Source organism: Aspergillus fischeri, genomic scaffold (genome assembly GCF_000149645.3).
Source record: "Aspergillus fischeri NRRL 181 1099437636247 genomic scaffold, whole genome shotgun sequence".
Classification (NCBI taxonomy): Eukaryota; Fungi; Ascomycota; class Eurotiomycetes; order Eurotiales; family Aspergillaceae; genus Aspergillus; species Aspergillus fischeri.
This window is the reverse complement of record NW_001509772.1, coordinates 576,072-592,319: the sequence shown is the minus strand read 5'-3', so window position 1 is coordinate 592,319 and position 16,248 is coordinate 576,072. Positions and strand designations below refer to the sequence as shown.

General features: G+C 50.3%; 6 protein-coding genes across 6 annotated transcripts, besides 2 other annotated features; 4 read left to right on the top strand and 2 right to left on the bottom strand.

Moving 5' to 3' along the window:
- Positions 1–944: 944 nt before the first annotated feature.
- Positions 945–1,006: a microsatellite.
- Positions 1,007–1,690: 684 nt separating this feature from the next.
- On the top strand, positions 1,691–3,064 carry NFIA_034560 (folliculin domain-containing protein; the record flags this gene model as incomplete). Its single annotated transcript, XM_001265784.1, has 1 exon — positions 1,691–3,064. The coding sequence occupies one exon, from the start codon at positions 1,691–1,693 to the stop codon at positions 3,062–3,064; it is 1,374 nt and encodes a 457-aa protein (XP_001265785.1).
- Positions 3,065–4,154: 1,090 nt separating this feature from the next.
- On the bottom strand, positions 4,155–8,650 carry smc4 (condensin subunit SMC4; the record flags this gene model as incomplete). The annotated part of the gene is made up of 4 exons (XM_001265783.1): positions 4,155–4,247; positions 4,305–4,382; positions 4,444–5,196; positions 5,252–8,650. The coding sequence occupies 4 exons, from the start codon at positions 8,648–8,650 to the stop codon at positions 4,155–4,157; spliced, it is 4,323 nt and encodes a 1,440-aa protein (XP_001265784.1).
- Positions 8,489–8,534: a microsatellite.
- Positions 8,651–8,976: 326 nt separating the features above from the next.
- NFIA_034540 (ELYS family protein) lies at positions 8,977–10,063 on the top strand (the record flags this gene model as incomplete). The annotated part of the gene is made up of 3 exons (XM_001265782.1): positions 8,977–9,130; positions 9,202–9,431; positions 9,491–10,063. 3 exons carry the CDS (start codon positions 8,977–8,979, stop codon positions 10,061–10,063), a joined length of 957 nt encoding a protein of 318 aa, XP_001265783.1.
- Positions 10,064–10,622: 559 nt separating this feature from the next.
- NFIA_034530 (FG-nucleoporin nup42) lies at positions 10,623–12,600 on the top strand (the record flags this gene model as incomplete). The annotated part of the gene is made up of 4 exons (XM_001265781.1): positions 10,623–10,668; positions 10,727–10,817; positions 11,072–11,110; positions 11,163–12,600. 4 exons carry the CDS (start codon positions 10,623–10,625, stop codon positions 12,598–12,600), a joined length of 1,614 nt encoding a protein of 537 aa, XP_001265782.1.
- Positions 12,601–13,003: 403 nt separating this feature from the next.
- Positions 13,004–13,505, bottom strand: S10a (40S ribosomal protein uS10; the record flags this gene model as incomplete). Its single annotated transcript, XM_001265780.1, has 3 exons — positions 13,004–13,088; positions 13,146–13,369; positions 13,464–13,505. 3 exons carry the CDS (start codon positions 13,503–13,505, stop codon positions 13,004–13,006), a joined length of 351 nt encoding a protein of 116 aa, XP_001265781.1.
- A 466-nt stretch (positions 13,506–13,971) lies between these two features.
- On the top strand, positions 13,972–16,074 carry NFIA_034510 (ASCC2 family CUE domain-containing protein; the record flags this gene model as incomplete). Its single annotated transcript, XM_001265779.1, has 1 exon — positions 13,972–16,074. The coding sequence occupies one exon, from the start codon at positions 13,972–13,974 to the stop codon at positions 16,072–16,074; it is 2,103 nt and encodes a 700-aa protein (XP_001265780.1).
- Between the last annotated feature and the right edge of the window lie 174 nt (positions 16,075–16,248).

Genomic DNA, 16,248 nt, shown 5'->3' with positions numbered 1-16,248 from the left:
CAAAATGGTTCCAAATTCCGAGGTAAGCTGCAGGCTGCAGCAGCGGATATTTCTTAGCACTTAGCAATATAATAATATTATTTATATTATCATATTATTACCATCGTTCATCCTACCTGACGGAGCTAGACTAAAGGGCATCCAATTAATGCTGCCCAATTATAATCATAGACAGCCATGTCCATCCAGCGACCAGAAAATAGCGCAAGCAACGACGGATCTGGATTCTGGGACGGATTGACTTCTTCCATTTTTCGTTCTACAACCCTTCGATTGCGTACCCGTCGAGTTGGGTACGCCATGGCCCGATGAAACCCCGACCAGTACTACTTCCATGTTCTAATTGTCTAGAGATGCATATGCTGGATAGTCCATGATAAACAAGAAATAGATAACTATAATCAAGAATAACCCTTGATTGACAACGTTCAAGTACTTACCGACAGACAGTGTAGAGTTGTGTTCGGGCTTTATATGTCCTGTACTCGGTATGCCCCTCCGTTACTTTCCCCGTACATTTACTAGCGGTTACTAGTCTGACAGTACCGGATCCCTCGTCTTTGCCCAAGAAAGTCTACTGGTCATTGGGCCTCTTGCTCTGTTCGGCAATCCTCCACCGGCTCAATGACAATACCATACTATCTAATACCATTCTCTTCTTCCCGTCTCCCTTTCCTTTCCGATAATGGCTGGAAACAGCAAAAGTTTCGGATCGAGTAAATGTTCTAGAAAGACGCTACTTTGCAGACTATTGTGGACTTGGAGGAGACCGGTAAGAGACTATGCTATTTTGGCAGAGGAAAATCATCTGAGGGACAGAAAAAAAAAGAAAGAATAAGTGTTTAAAATTTAGTAGTACAAGTGGGTTGATCCATCAATCGAACTAGGCATTACTACTTAGCATCGCAGCTTATCCATTTCTTTTGCTTCTGCTTCTCCAAGAATAATATTATTTTGTTATTCTTCTTTTATAATAACTATTATTTATTTATTATTATATTATTATCGCCGTCTGTCTCTCTATTATATTCCTTCTAAATACTTCCTACTGCCGTTCTCAGTCGATATCTATCTGTCTACCTCCTCCCACTCTAATGTGGCCTGCAAGCTGGCCTTCGCAGCTCTACTAATTCCAGTCCATTCACATTTCACTGTCATTCCTGGTCTGCCAGGTCTCATTGGTCTAGTCTAGTCCATTCTTCCCCATCTGCATACATAGCAGTAGCGCATACTCTTCCCTCCCGCACACTCCTCTATTGTTATCGTCGCCCTGCGTCATTGCCACACGAACCTCTCAAGTCTCGCCATCACCACCTCTCTTCACCTTGAGAAGCATGTATAGCAACAATGGTCTGAAATGGTTGCCCAAATACTGTTAGACGTTAATCTTCCATGGAGATGGACTTCATTGTGAGTAACCTACTTTTCCGCCTCGTTTTACTGCCCTTTGCCATTTTGGCGCATGCATGTGTGTCTTATATACCGACCAACGCCTCCCTTTCACATGTGGCGCTGCGTCAACATTGCGCGCATTCTATTATATCATCATGCTGGTAATGGATACGCCTCGTTTCTCGCTGCAACTCGGCTTTCTGTGTGCCTGCTATATGCTTTTGACATCTTGCATATCAGTCTTGGCTTCTGGGTGCTCATGGAAGCTTTCAGTCTGACAAAAGACTCGGTGCTGACAATGCCGCTCTACCAGCTCTCTTTAACGCATTTCTGCGAAGTGCATGGTCCCACCTCGATCATTTGTTCGCAGGTCCTACCCTTTTCATGCTCTCAGTGCTATCCTGAGACCTCCGAATCCTCTCCCGACGATACCCCCGCAACTTCTCACGATACCCAGTCCTCTCATGGCATGCGCAACCGCCTCGGCGACGCCAGGGATACCAAGTCAACGAAACGCCCAGACGCATCCAGCGCAACGGCCGGCAAATCTCCCAAGATCGAAGATTCGCCTTATTTCCTGAAGAATCAACCAAACTCGACCGAGCCTTCCAAGTTGAACATTCTGGGGGGAGCTGACGGTGATACTTGCGCCAGCTGTAGCTTGACTCTCCCCGACGATGTGAGTAGGCAGCTGCCCCCGGGCGCTCCAGGGACCGCCAGTCGCGACGGCAAGGGAAGGAATGGTAGCCCGGTTTTGCGATCCAGAGAAGTCGTCTACTCTTGCGGGACGAGCCATTCCGACGGTGACGACAGTGCGCATGATCTGCACGGCCATGCCTCCCTTCCCGATTCCATCCACTCATCCTCCGTCGCCTCCGATGCTTCGTGTCACACTCACATTCTCACATATCTATCACTCCGCGGGCCTCCGAATCCATCGGATTATGCACTACTCCGCCGCTCCTCCATCCGTACTCTCAGCTGCGAGCTTCTCCCTCGCGGCCTGTCCTCGGGACCTCTGTGTTTCGGTGATGCGACTGCGGGCTATACCATCGCTTATGTCTTTCGCCTGCCCGATCCCATGGCTCGGGGCAAAAGGCGTAGCTATGCGCTGGTCGCGTTGGCCGGCAAGGATGCAGGCAGGGCCTTTCGCGCGTGCCCGGTAATATGGCGTGCGTTTGGGAGAATCGCAACTGGCATCGTCCATTCCGCCGAGAAATATCAGGAGGAGGAGGCAAAGCGCCTCGAGGAACAAAATGACGCAACGAACCGGGCCAATAATCGGCACTACACCCCCGTCTCTTCTTTCCTCACCGGCCGCAGAGTCGATCCGGATGGTCAGCCCCGCCGACTTGGGCAGATTCGGGCGCGGAACCTCTCCGAAATTGTGGGTAATCAGTACATCTTCGCCGAAATACATGCGCACTTTGTTGCTCTTTTGCAACAGCTCGGCTCAATGTTTGGCGCTGTACCAATCTCGGAAGAACGATTCATTTGCAGCACACTAGGCGACGACGTCGATGTAAAATCGAGACGCGGTACGTTAATCGATGGCGGGAAGGACTCGACATCCAAAGGCCAGTCGGAGAGTGACTTTGGATTATCTGGTCTGGATTTGTCTTCAGGCCCTAAGCCCATCCCTATCGCGGCTCGTCGAACTGTCATTGCCTAAGAGCTTGAAGCTGTAGCTTCAACTTGATTCCCTTACATACCCATATCCTCAGCTCTTACCTACATCGCCTGGCTCTCGAGAGCAACCATTGTGACAGATAGTCACTGCTCTCTCTTCCTATTGCCACGATCCGATGACCACTCAATACGACTCTCCTTCCCTGCATACGGCTGGTTTCTCTTCATCTGATTTTTCTCCGAATGAATTGCAGCATAGACTATGGCGTCCTAATACATGGATACGGAGTTCATGGTACAATTACGGGTTTCGGTTCCCTCTCTGTTTACTTTCGTGTCTCCTCCTTTCTCTTCCTTTCTTCTACTCACGTCCCTCATCCACGCTTCTCTGCCCGAATGTGTGGACAAGTTCCAGGTCACCCTGGGCGGATACGTGATATCTTTATCTTGATTCCCCTTCGCTGTCTTCTTACTTACATCACTTTTACTTCTGCTTTTAATGTTAATTACGAAGGAAGGCAGGGATTGTCGGCGCTTGGTTCCTCATGATGTGAATGTCAATGTCGTTACGAAGGTGACGAAACGAAGCGCTTGCAATGTGAGAGCTCATATTCGCAATGCATATCATGCCACACGCCTCTTTGTATTCTATGTCAGCTGTCTCCCTTGCCTACCCTCTCTCTTCGGTGGTTTTGAGTAGATCAATACATGTGATCGTCGTGGATGTCTTACCTGGTCTTTGGTATCGGTAGATATGTTCTTGAACTCAGATAGCGTAGGTTACTGTAGAGGATCTGAGATGGGACAATGTCCTGGTCACATTACATTTCAAGTCTACCCACACTGCGGAGATTGTTGAGCAGATATGTCTTCTGGTAGAACATATAACTAATGACCGCTTAGATCCGTATATGTGCAAAATCAACCTCAACGGTAGAAGAAAAAGTATATACCACGAATGCAAGCCCAAACCCTTCAACCAGTTCAAAGAAGACTCAACAACCAAGAACACCGTAATGAAACTTGCTACCAATAACATAGTCCCACAAACATAAGAAAACCAGGAACATATCCACATCCATTTCCGGCCGTAAAAGACATGAGCGATAGACACATGAAAACCATCATCCTTATCACCCTGTGATGTAGTCTTTGTTTTCGATCGTGACACTCTTCGTCATATGGCTGACCTTGTAGACACCGACAAGTCGGGAGGCAAGCTCGAACTACTTGTTATTAGCCATTTGTGTATGGAATGGCTTGCGGGATGGATCGCTGCTTACCATGTTGTTTCGCAGTGAGATGACAATAAATTGCGCGTTCTTGGTCCTCTCTTTGATGTAAGAGGCCACAATGGAGACCTGTAGAGGGTACGTTAGTTAAAACAGCCCAGTCCCGTCCCGAGGTAATGAATGGACTCACGTTTCTAAAGTCCAAAGCAGCATCAATCTCGTCCATCACGTACAGAGGAGTGGGCTTGTAATGGTGCAGCGCAAAGACGAGCGCCAAACTAGAGAGCGTCTTCTCACCACCGGACAAGTTACCAATATTCTTCCAGCTCTTCTTCGGAGGCATGACGGAGAACAAGATACCCTCCGAGAAGGGATCCAGCGAGTCGACCAGTTCCAGCTCAGCGTTGCCTCCCATGGTGATCATCTGGTACATTTCCTTCAGACGCAAGGAGATAATGCCGAATCCCTCCATGAATCCATTCAGACGAGCGGATCGGAGACCGTCCAGTCGAGCCTTGGCGCTATCACGAGATGCCAGAGCCGTGGCCAAATCAGCGGCGCGAGACTCGTGCTCAGCCGCTCGGCGGCGATACTCCTCAATCACAGACAGGTCCACGGAGGCGTTCTGGGTCTTTTCCTCGAGGGCAGCAATGACTGCCTTCAGAGACTCCTTGTTCATTTCTGAGAGTTCATCCTTGGTGTACATCTGGAGCTCGGTAGGCTGCTGTTCCTCACCCAGATCGCTCACGTTCTGCAGAGTCAGTTTCGAGAGTTTCTCGGACCAGTATCGCTGGCGCTTCTCGTTCTCTGTCAAGGCCTTCTGATTCTCTTCCAGTTTGTTACGCATCTCAATCTCTGTGGCCCGGGTTTCGTTCAATTCAGCCACTTTCTCGTCCAATTCTTGCTTGAGTATCTTGAGTTCTCCCTTCTTCGTCTCCAAGGCCTGCGCGTAACGGGTTAGTCCGGCTGCTCACGATTGGTGACTGCTGCACTCTTACCTCTTGTGCCTCTTCCACTCCCTGCTTCCAACCGGAGGCGTCATTTGCTTGGTTCTCAACGTCGGCATTCAGCTTCTCGAGGCCTTCCGCGACCTGTTCCAGCTCCCTTTCTGCTTCCGCGCGAGCCTTCTGATGCTTCATGATTAGCTTCTCATTCTTGGATTTTCCGATTTCTGCATTAGAAATCTCTTCTGCGAGGAGGCTGATCTGTTCCTTTAGCCCGTCGACCTTCGCCTTTTGACTTCTCAGCCTAACACCGCCAACTTCCATGATTTTGTTTTGGAGAGTCTGGATTTCTTCCTCAATACCGCTCTTTTGGGCTCGGAGATCTTCGATTTCTTCCTCAAGGGCGGCAATTTGGGCCTCAAGCTGCTCAGCCTGGTTAGCGTCAGCCTTTGATGGCTTGTGTGCGACGCTCAATTCCTTGACTCTCCGCTGAGCATCTGCTAGACTGCGATTTGCGCTCTCAATCTCTATCATGATCTTCTGAATCTTCGTCTCGACACGAGGGATCTCTTCCGACTTCTCTCTGATGGCAGCCTCCACATGTTTCTGTTTATTCTGGAAGTTCTGAAACTTTCTCTCCATCTCTTCGAGATCGAATTCTAGCTTTGAAACCTGCTCCCGGCTCACCTCAGCCACCTGCTTCGAGGACATGCCACCTCGTGCCACTCGAGTGCCACCTCCGCTCATGGTTCCTGACACGTCGATCAACTGGCCGTCAAGAGTGACTACTCTCCACCGTCTAGCACCGTAAGCAATGCGGTTGGCCTGTTCCAGGTCTTTGGCGACCAGTGTGTTCTGCATAACACTGTAGAACGCAGGCGCGAACTTCGGATCCTTGGGCTTCACCAGGTCGAATAACCTTGGTACACTCTCAGGAGTAAAGATTGGAGACATGTCGCGTCGGGGAAGACGATCGAGCAGAATGAAATTGGCGCGACCAAGGTTGTTTTTGCGAAGATAATCTATACATTGCTGACCGACCTCGACGGTGTCAACCACCATGTTGTCCAATGCAGGGCAAGCAGTGGATATAGCAACGTCGTATTTCTCGTCGATGGTTCCAAGGTTACCAAGGCGGCCATGAAAACCATCAATACGACCTGACTCCTTGAGACGCATAAGACCAGCCAGAACACTGCCGCGGTTCTGGGTGCTTGCGAGGCTAGCTCTGGCCTCCTCGGCCTTCTGTCGGGCGCTAGAAACATGCGCACGAACCTCAGTCTCTCTGCTGGTAAATTTCTTGAGATCCTGTTTCAGACTGGCGACCTCTTCTTCAAGACTAGCTTTTTGAGCCTTGCGCTCCTCAAGATCGGTTTGCTTGGTTGCCAGCGTCTCCTCGATAGATGTGACCTTGGACTGCGCTTCTTCTAGTTGTACAGCCCCTGCATTGCTTCGTTCGCGGAGGATGTCGAGCTCACTTTGGGCCACAGCGATAGCTGAAAGCTTCTTGTTGATTTTCTCATCCCATGGCTCCAGGGACTTCTGCTTAGCAGCTATCTGCTCAGAAAGACCCTGGGTCTTTCCCTTCAAGCCCTCTCGAATTGTGAACAGCTCTTCCTCCTCTGCCTTCATCTCCTCTTCAAGCTCGGCAGTCTCAGCTGTCTTCTTGTTGATATCATCGGTATGTTTCTGCACCAAGCTTTCGCACTCGGATGCGGCAAGACGAGCAGCCTGCATGGACTTCTCGAGTTTCTTTTGCTTGCCCAACAAGAATTTCTTCTTCTCTTCGAACTTGACTGATTCTTTGTCGTACTTCGCCATCTCCTTCATCAAGCCCTGCAGCTCCTTCTCCATATTCTCATACTCCCGCATACCACGTTTGTAAGCTTTCTCCAGTTCTTTGATACCGGATTCATTACCCTCGTGCTTTTCGAGCTCCATGTTTAAGAGCTCTTGCATCTGCAGGATCGCTTCTTGAGTGACCCGAATATTGTCAGCGCACTCATCGATGTAAATTTGGTAAAGGGCCGCCTGCTTCTGGGCCAACTCATTCTCGTCCTGAATGTAGGCCAAAGCTTTGTTCTTCTTGTCTTCCAACGCAGTCTTTTCCTTTTCGACGTGCTGAACACGATTGTTTTTTTCAACACACACATCGTTGAGCTGTTCCAATTCAGCTGCTGCCTCCTCAATGGGAGCCTTGTATTTGGACGTCCCGATGATATCTTCGAGATACTCGAGCAGTCCGTCTTCGTGTTCATTTGCGGCCTTGGGCTTCATTTGAGCGATGGACTCGACTTCGCCCTGAAGAATGAGAAATCGCTTGTGATCAAGATCAATACCTCGCTCTCGAAGCAGAGTCGTTACCGCCGTGAAGTTTGTCTCCTTGTTATTCATGTAATATTTGCTGGTATTGTTCTTGAATGCTTTGCGGGATATCATCAGTTGGGAATCTGGGACGACTTCGTGTTCTCCACCTGGCAGATCAAGGATTTCCTGAAAGTGAACCTCAACTTCACAGAATGGTAAGTTGGGGAAGTTCGCGGAGTTGTGGATCAGAGCCGATATTTTGCCCTGTCGCATTTTGCTTGCTCGAAATCCGAATACGAACAGCAACGAATCGATGACATTCGATTTGCCGGATCCATTGGGCCCAACAACAGAGGAGAATGAAGCATGGAAAGGACCTACAATCTGTTTCCCTGCGTAACTCTTGAAGTTTGTCAGAACCAGGTGGGTGATAATCAACCGGGGCTTGGGTCCAGATGGCTCTTCTGGTACAGGGGGTGCCAAATTGCGTGACTTCATAACAATGTCCATCGGTCTCTCCAGAATCGTCGAATTTGGGTTGATGATGGAGATCTGCGACTTCGGGTCGTCTGACGGCTTCGCTGGTGTTTGATTTACCGCAGTTTCGGTAATGTCGGCGAGCGGAGGCACGCTACCTCTTTGCGATCGCGGCTCTGGTTCGGGCGAGACTGAGGGCCCTGGAGTTGGCAATGAGGACTTTTCCGGATGGAGCGTGGAAGAAACCCGACTCTTGCGGGGATGAGCCATACTTTTTCTTTTCAGAGCTGCAGCCGCATTCTGTGAAGGAGATTCGGGTTCCTCTTCCTTGGGGACGACGGAGTCGCCTGCCTCGTTTGCATTGCTGATTTCTGAGGTATCACCTTGCTCTGCTGTTGTCGACCGTCGCGTTTTTCGTACCTTACGCGCAGTGGTGGGTGTTGTCGCTTCATTCGTCGTTCGCCGTCGGGACGCGCTCTTTGCTCTTTTAGCAGGGACTGGAGTATAGTCTTCTTCCTCATCTTCGTCGTCGTCATCGTTGTCGCTGTGGTTGGATGCAGTGGGGGTCACATTGCCAGGATCTTCTGACTCGGATGTTTCCTCAATCACGTAACTCCTTCGGGGAGCAGAGCGCCTAGACGGCCTGGCTCTTGCTAGCGAAGATGACATTATGTCGTAAAACTGCAAGTGGTATCAGAAAGCCTCATGAAGGCAATGGGGGGATAATCGCTAGTTATGGAGATGTTTTCGACCAGCGATGGTAGTGGATTAGGTGGGTTGTTTACCTTTTGACCCGAAAGGGAAAGGCGTGGTTTTCTGCCATAACAACATGAAACAAAACTGACTCACGTGATCCACCGCTTTCCGCCGTAATTTACCTGTATGATACCGTTATTCTGAGCTCCAATATTACGCCTTCAGCCAAGTCGCCGATAAGAGCGGAAGACCAACAGTGAGCCAACACTGTCATTGTAACTCATCCTGGTGCAATCATCATGGGTACTAGGGAAGATTTCGACAGCATTTTCTACTTCAATAAGAGTTTTATCTACGATGACAAGGTCATTGAACAGATCCTTTCCAACCGTCGCGCGCTAGGAAACCAACTGTTTGCCGACCGACTCTTGGGATTGCTCGGTGTTCAAGCTGGTAGGCAATTCGCTCCGTAATTGGAGATTGGAGCGCGAAAGAGGCATATGCTGACGACCATAATCTGCTAGTAAGACAACTGTACCCTCCAAGATTGAATGCGGACCTTCGCGCGCTCGTTAATCACATTGTCTCATCCGCGCTGGACATCCATCACAAGCAAGCGTTGATCTACTATATTCTGAAGGACTGTCGTGCAGCGAGCGATGCCGCTTCCCAGTTTGCGCGCCGATGCCACCTGCCGGAGAAATACAGATTGTTCATTGAAGGCCTCTGGAACCTGGATAGATTAGAATTGAGGGTATGTCTACGCACACAGTGCACCTACCTCATCATTCTGACGAAGGGACACAATTCCAGCGAGCGATTGAATATCTGACTGAGCCCTCAATCATTCCCACCTTCCCCGACGAGATTCTTTATGTCCTGACCCTTCCGCAACTCCCCAAGCACGATGATAATCTTGCTATGGCCTATTATCTCACCGTGACCCCGCCGTTGGCGTCTGAGAAAGTACAGAAAGCCTTTTTCGACATACTTTGCCGTTCCAGCATAACAGAAGCATTCTATTTCACAAGGAAGCGGGACGAGTCCCTTCGCCGCGCTTATCTTGAACAACTCATCGAATTTGTCCATAAAACCAGTCCCGGTCAGATGCGAAGCCAAAGAGCCATGGAATTGATCAGTCTTCCTTTGGACAATACGGAAGAAGAGTGGTTTGAAGAAGCGCTGCTCCGTGGACGCGCAAAGACACTGCACGGTGCGAAGGATACGGCAATGATGCGACGATTTGCAACTGGGAAATTGGATGCACTCTCTACAGAACTAGTGTCACTAGGCGGAAAGAAGATCGATGGACTGAACTGGGATGCCCTCAGACAGAGCGTAAAAACCACTCACACATCGGTTCCCAGCGCTGGCGGTCAACCTTGATGGAACAGATCGGCTTGAAAAGGAGCTCATGCAAAGGTTCTTTCTGTTACAGGAGTTTAGAGTGGATTCGGCTTTGTTTCCTTTTGCCCATAAAAGTAGATACAGTGATACCAAAGTAGTAGAAGGGCCAGTGATAAGCAAATTTACGGAATTTGGACTGAATGATACCTCAGTAGCTGGTGAACTCCTTAAATTCATCGTCTACGGACATTGTCGAGGAATTACTGTAGGTTAAGGCCTAATTAGTGAATATAGTGACTTAAGGAGTGGGATTCATACTTGCCTTTTCTTCTTGGGCAAGAGTTCGGGTCGGTGAAATGTATTGTCATCGGATGTAAATGTTGTCTACCTCTCCAACAAAGATCATCTCCTTGAACAGAGCTTCCATCTTCATCTCAATTAATCTTCTTCTGTCAAAAATCACAATACCTATAGATTGAGCGTGATGAATTCGACAGAGTGATCTGCAGGCCTGACATTCAATATACATCCATCAAGGGCACAGTTTCCTCCTGGCGTTGCTCTTCCACGATCACTTGGCGCATCCGAGAAATGAAACATGGTCGTCTGTACTTTCTTTCAGCAAGGCAGATGTAGATTTGGAGGTATTTAGCAAATTCTTAACGTTATTTTTGGAGAAAGCCTTGCTGATCATCGTTACAGAGCGATGCAAATTTGAACATCCTGGCCAGCAGACAGTAGGGTCTAGCAATCGATTTGGAGCCCTCGCTCCTGGAGGAGGTTTCGGAGGTATGTCATATTTTCAATTCCATCTTATGCAATGGACAAGCAAGTTGTTATTTGTTTCTGTGATTGGCAGTGGCTCTACTGTCATTCTATGAACTGCATCCATCTGAGTGGTCCTGTTACTCTCTTCGTCTTTCGATCGAAGTCTGCGGCTGCCCATGTTCCTGCAATTTTCTTCTTTGCTATTCGGTCTACCCGTCTTTTGAGCATGTTCCATGTCACATGTCTCTCGCAATGATGCCGCGTCTTGCTAATAATAAGCAAAGGTCGTTCTGCGCCTCAAGCTCAGCAACCCGTCAAGTAAGTATAATCTCTGCGATCAGACGCGCCATTCTATCTAACAGCACCCCAGCTATGGTATTACTGCAGAGGATATCAAAGCCGACTTGACTGCTGGTAAAGGACTGCCAGAATGGATATTCTCTGCCTATGGACCCGGCCGAAACGCCCCAAGGCAGCTGTTTGGTGGCCCTCAGCGAGAGCAGAGCTTTGAAGAACTACGATTGCGGCATTACGAAGCTGCGGCAGCAGGAAACGTCGAGGTCGCTGTCCAAGAAGCTCAAGCTTTGTATGCAGAGTCGGTAAAGCAGATGGAGGTTGCTTTGAATGATGTTGATGGCGCTGTCAAGTACATCCTCGACGGAATCAACGAACATCCGAATCGGATCGACATTACGGAGGGGAAGGCAGGCCCTGCTACTGGTCAAGGCCCTTCTTCGTTTGGTCAACCGGCTGCCGTGGCACAAACGTCTGCCTTTGGCCAGCCTTCGGCATTAGGCGGCGCGGGTGCCCCAGCCTTTGGCAAGCCGGCTGGATTTGGGCAACCATCGGCCTTCGGTCAACCCTCTACTCTAGGGCAAACGCCTGGCTTTGGACAACCTAGTGCTTTGGGTCAAAGTTCCCCGTTTGGAAAGCCCTCAGCGCTTGGGCAACCTGCATTCGGGAAACCGGCATTCGGTCAACCAAGCTTTGGCCAGCCTGCTTTTGGCCAGCCGTCAGCGCCAGGAACAGGGACAGGAGCATTCGGTCAGCCAAGTACCACATCTCCGTTTGGTCAGATATCGAGTCAAAATCAGGGGCAAGGCGGCGGGTTCGCTCAGGCTGCTGGAGCAGCGACTACCTCCCCGTTTGCACAAGCTGCTGGTGGCCAACAGCTTGCGGCACCTGCTGGATTTGGCCAACCTTCGACAACGACACAAACGTCAGCAACGCCCTTTGGGCAGCCTGTACAGGCGCCATCGCCCTTCGGACAGCCTCAAGCACCAACAGCTCCTTTTGGCCAACCCGCTGCGGCCCCGAGCCCCTTCGGTGCTGCGGCTCAACAGGCAGCTCCGTCACCTTTCGGTCAACCTGCTGGAGGTTTTGGCCAAGCGGCTCAAGCGGCTCCAACAACCGCAGCACCTGCTCCTACACCGATCGCAGGCGCCGGCCCTCCCCCAGCGATCAAGATTGATGATCCGAATGAGTTGAATCCGATTCCACCTCTAAGTGGGCAGACGGTCAAGGACCCCATGACGCAGAGATTATCAATGTGGAAGGGTCAACCGGTGAAGTACATTGACAACGTCCCTTGCTATCTTCATCCTCAAGACCGTCAAACCTATGTTCGCATCTTTTTCCCGGATGGACCGCCCGATCAAGCGAGCCTAAGAGATGCGCACGGCAAACCGGAAGAATACACACCGGAAGTCACCGAGCAATATGAGTTTTTCTTGAAGAATGGCTACTTTAAAGACGGCGTTATACCCAGCGTGCCTCCCAAATCTGAGTGGGTGAGCTTCGATTTTTGATCACATCTATTAGTGGACCTTTTTATTATGGAGCGAAGCACATATGCGCCGTTCATGTATTATATGATTATCATAACGATCGCACTACACGTACTTTTGCTATGGGTTTGATGCTGGGAGTTGAGCGGCGCTGTTAGTTTCATTGGGCTCGGACGCGAAAATACACTTTTACTATGTTTTGCTCGACTACGACAGATAATCCATTAGACGAATGAAACCTCTTCGTTTTGCAATTTTTCCAATTTTTGATTCCAGGTTTTAACGGGTATCGACATTGCCTCGGTAGAAGCCTTCCGGCGTGAAGATAACAATCCACTCAACGGCCCAACGAGCACAGCGCTAGTGCCATCCCAGTTAAGAGTTGACACCAAACCCTCCCTGTTCCCAACTAGATGGAAAACATCTAGGCGGCAATGGTAACCTCAACCTCAACACCAGCCTCGATGTTGATGATGATCTGCTTGACGGTCTCAGTGGGGGCAAGGAGGCTATTGTTCTCGTTAGCGATCTCATGATCCATCACAAGGTCGAGTAGGGTAGCTTACTCGATGAGACGCTTGTGGATGCGCATCTCGTACTTGTCCCAGGTCTTGGAACCCTCACCGCAAGGGGTCTTACGGGTGGAGATGTGGAGGGTCTTGGTAGGGAGACGGACAGGGCCCTTGACCTGGAGGGACTTGGAGCGGGCACGGTCGATCAGCTCAGAGCACACCTTCTCGAGAGAGGCGACCTTGCGAGAGGTGAGGGTGATACGGATCTTGTGGACCTTCTATAATCGCGGGAAAAGAATTGATTAGTTATGCGCAATTGTGGCTCGTCTCACTGAGGTCGTGAGCGCAGATTTCAAGATGAGTAGAACATACGGGGCCCTCGCCGAACTCCTTCTCAGGCTTCTGGAAAGACATCTTGCTGATTGTGCGGTGGGTTGACCGGGATTGACGAGATGGCTGTCGCACACAATTCAATTAGTCGTCGTTCAAGAAAAACCAGAAGAATCATACCTATATGAGGCTAGTTGCCAATCAAGACCTGAACTTCGAGGTTCGGTAAGGTGATGATGGCCGTTGAAGAGCTATCGTGAAATGCGACAGACGTATGAATCCATTTTTTTGATCGTGTCTTTAGCGTCTCTTGTGCGGGCGGATTGTCTTGGCACTCGGCTATCTTGAGCTAGTCCCAGTTGGGAAAGCGACTCAGTATCCGATCTGTCATAATCATCGGAAACCGTATTAGGAAAAGGAGATTATGACGACAGGTTATGCGACGGCCGTTGATGATTGTGATGATTAGATTTGGTGTCTTCTTCTTTATCTGAGCTCTTTTCTTCTCTTGTTGCTTTTATCTTGACGCACATATTTGAGCGGCGCTATCATGGAAAAATTGCCACCTCTCGCACCAGTCCCGCCGCCCGCAGTACAGAGGAGCATATCACATGAAGAGTGGGAGTCATTTCTGGATGCATGGATTCTACTCCTAGGGATACGCATCGATGCTTCTGATTCAGTATTTAAGGAAGTTGTCTCCAAAGATGAGTACACAAGGGGCTTTTTATCGTCTTTCTATCAACAGCTCGCCACGACAAATGCGCCTGAGCTGCGGACAGGGGCGAAGGCACGAACATTACGGAAGTGTTGTTTCTTGTTGACGAGGAGACTTCTATTGGAGACGCCTACATCACCTTCTGAAATGCTAGAATGGAATGTTCTCGGTGCTATGTGCTGTTGTTATCCGTCAAGCTCGGCTTTGAAGAGGTTGTTGTCCGAAGCATGGGATAGACACCATGAGGCAATAACATCCAGTCTCGAGAAAGCAAAGTCCTTAGTTATCAAGCGACTCTCAGTACCGAACCCATCGGGGAATTTGGAAGTAACGTCTGACATCCGCTTGCTGACGATATTGTGTTCTGCACTTCCTCCTTGCGGCCAGGTGCTTATGGCTGGTTCTGACTTCATAGACACTCTCTCTGATGCGTATCAGTCCGAGAGGAGAGTTGATTTCCACAAGGTTCTTGTTGCGAACGTCTATGTTGGCTTGACCTCTTTGTTGAAAGGAGCCAAGCCCAACTTATCGTTGCTTCTGGATCAATTGTTCAGCTTAAAAGCGAGCGCTGGGGTGGGCACTCCAACGGCAAAGAGAGAGCCTACAATACTTTCAGATCTAATCTGCAGCTCAGATATATTAGCCCGTCTGGAGAGGTACTTGATTGTGCATCCGCAAAAACGGGGTGAAGATCTACTATCCAGCTTGCGTTCGTATCGGAATGAGTCGAAAGCATTCCACCACCGGTATCAAAAGCAAAGGAAGAAGACGGACAAAGGCAAAGGCCGTGTTTCAGATCTTCCTACTGTCGAGAATATGCATGTCCACAAGATGTCCCTCGTGACGCAGGTGCAAGATCTCTTCCCTGATCTGGGCTCAGGGTATATCGTCAGATTGCTCGATCACTACGGCGACAACCCGGAGACGGTCGTCGCACACCTTCTTGATGACTCTCTACCACCTGAACTTCAAGAACTCGATCAATCCGAGCAACTTCCCGTCTCAGAAACGACACCCCGTCACGACCCTCTACCCCCACGCCCGACTCCTCCAGAGATACCATCGCCCCCCGCACCGGCCCCTGCTCGCAAGAACATCTTCGACAACGACGTCGACCTCGCCGAACTAGCCCGCTCAGCCGACCAGGCCAGCCAAGGCAAACTGCGTTTCGGCCGCGGAGACTCAGATCTCACCGCGGACGCCATCCTAGCCGACCGCAGCCAGCACGCCGTCAACAAAGCAGCCATCATGTCCGCACTGGCAGCCTTCGACTCTGACGACGACGAACACGACGACACATACGACGTCGCTGACGTAGGTGGCACAGTCGACGGCCTAACCGCAGTCACAGACGCCGAAGCAGACGCCGATATCCGCAACCGCAGAGCCGAGGACCTCGACATGACCCTCTTCCAGACCTACAAGGCCGACCCGGCCCTCTTCGCCCGTGATTCTGCCACGCGCCGCTCACAACCCCGGGCATCGCTCAAGCGCGAGACCGGCATGACCGACGAGGCCATTGAGGGCTGGGGCGTGATGTTGGCCCGAGATCCAAAGCGTTTGGCTAAGTTGGAAGACCGATTCGCGATGTCGGCTGGTGCTCCTGGCGGCGCCTTGGCGCAGCCTGAACTGCCGTCGACGGCGTACAGGAAGCCTGGACCTAGGGAGGATGGTGAATCAGGTAGTGACACCGATCAGCCCAGTTCCGCTTCTGGTGGCAGAGGAGGTCCCGGACGGGGCCGTGGTCGCGGTGGTCGAAGAGGTGGCGGTGGTGGGAGGGCTCGCAGAGGAGGGACTAATGCTGGAGCTTCTGGAGAGCAGAACCCCACTGTGGCTCGACAAAGGAAGGAAGAAAATAAGGCTAGCAGGGCGAATCACAATAGACGCCAACAGAGAGCCAGGAAAATTGCCCGGGGCGGTGGCATGCCAGGTTGATTTGTTACGAGAAATACGAAAGAGACACTACACGTTTTGTACAGTTTACGATGTGTTTCCCTTAATAGACTGTAGTTACGGATGCATACCATGTCTAAGCGACAGAATATCAATTCAGTCATCCATGCTAACTATGAAGAAGAATAGGGCAGATTGGCTTGCGCTCGCTCCAAC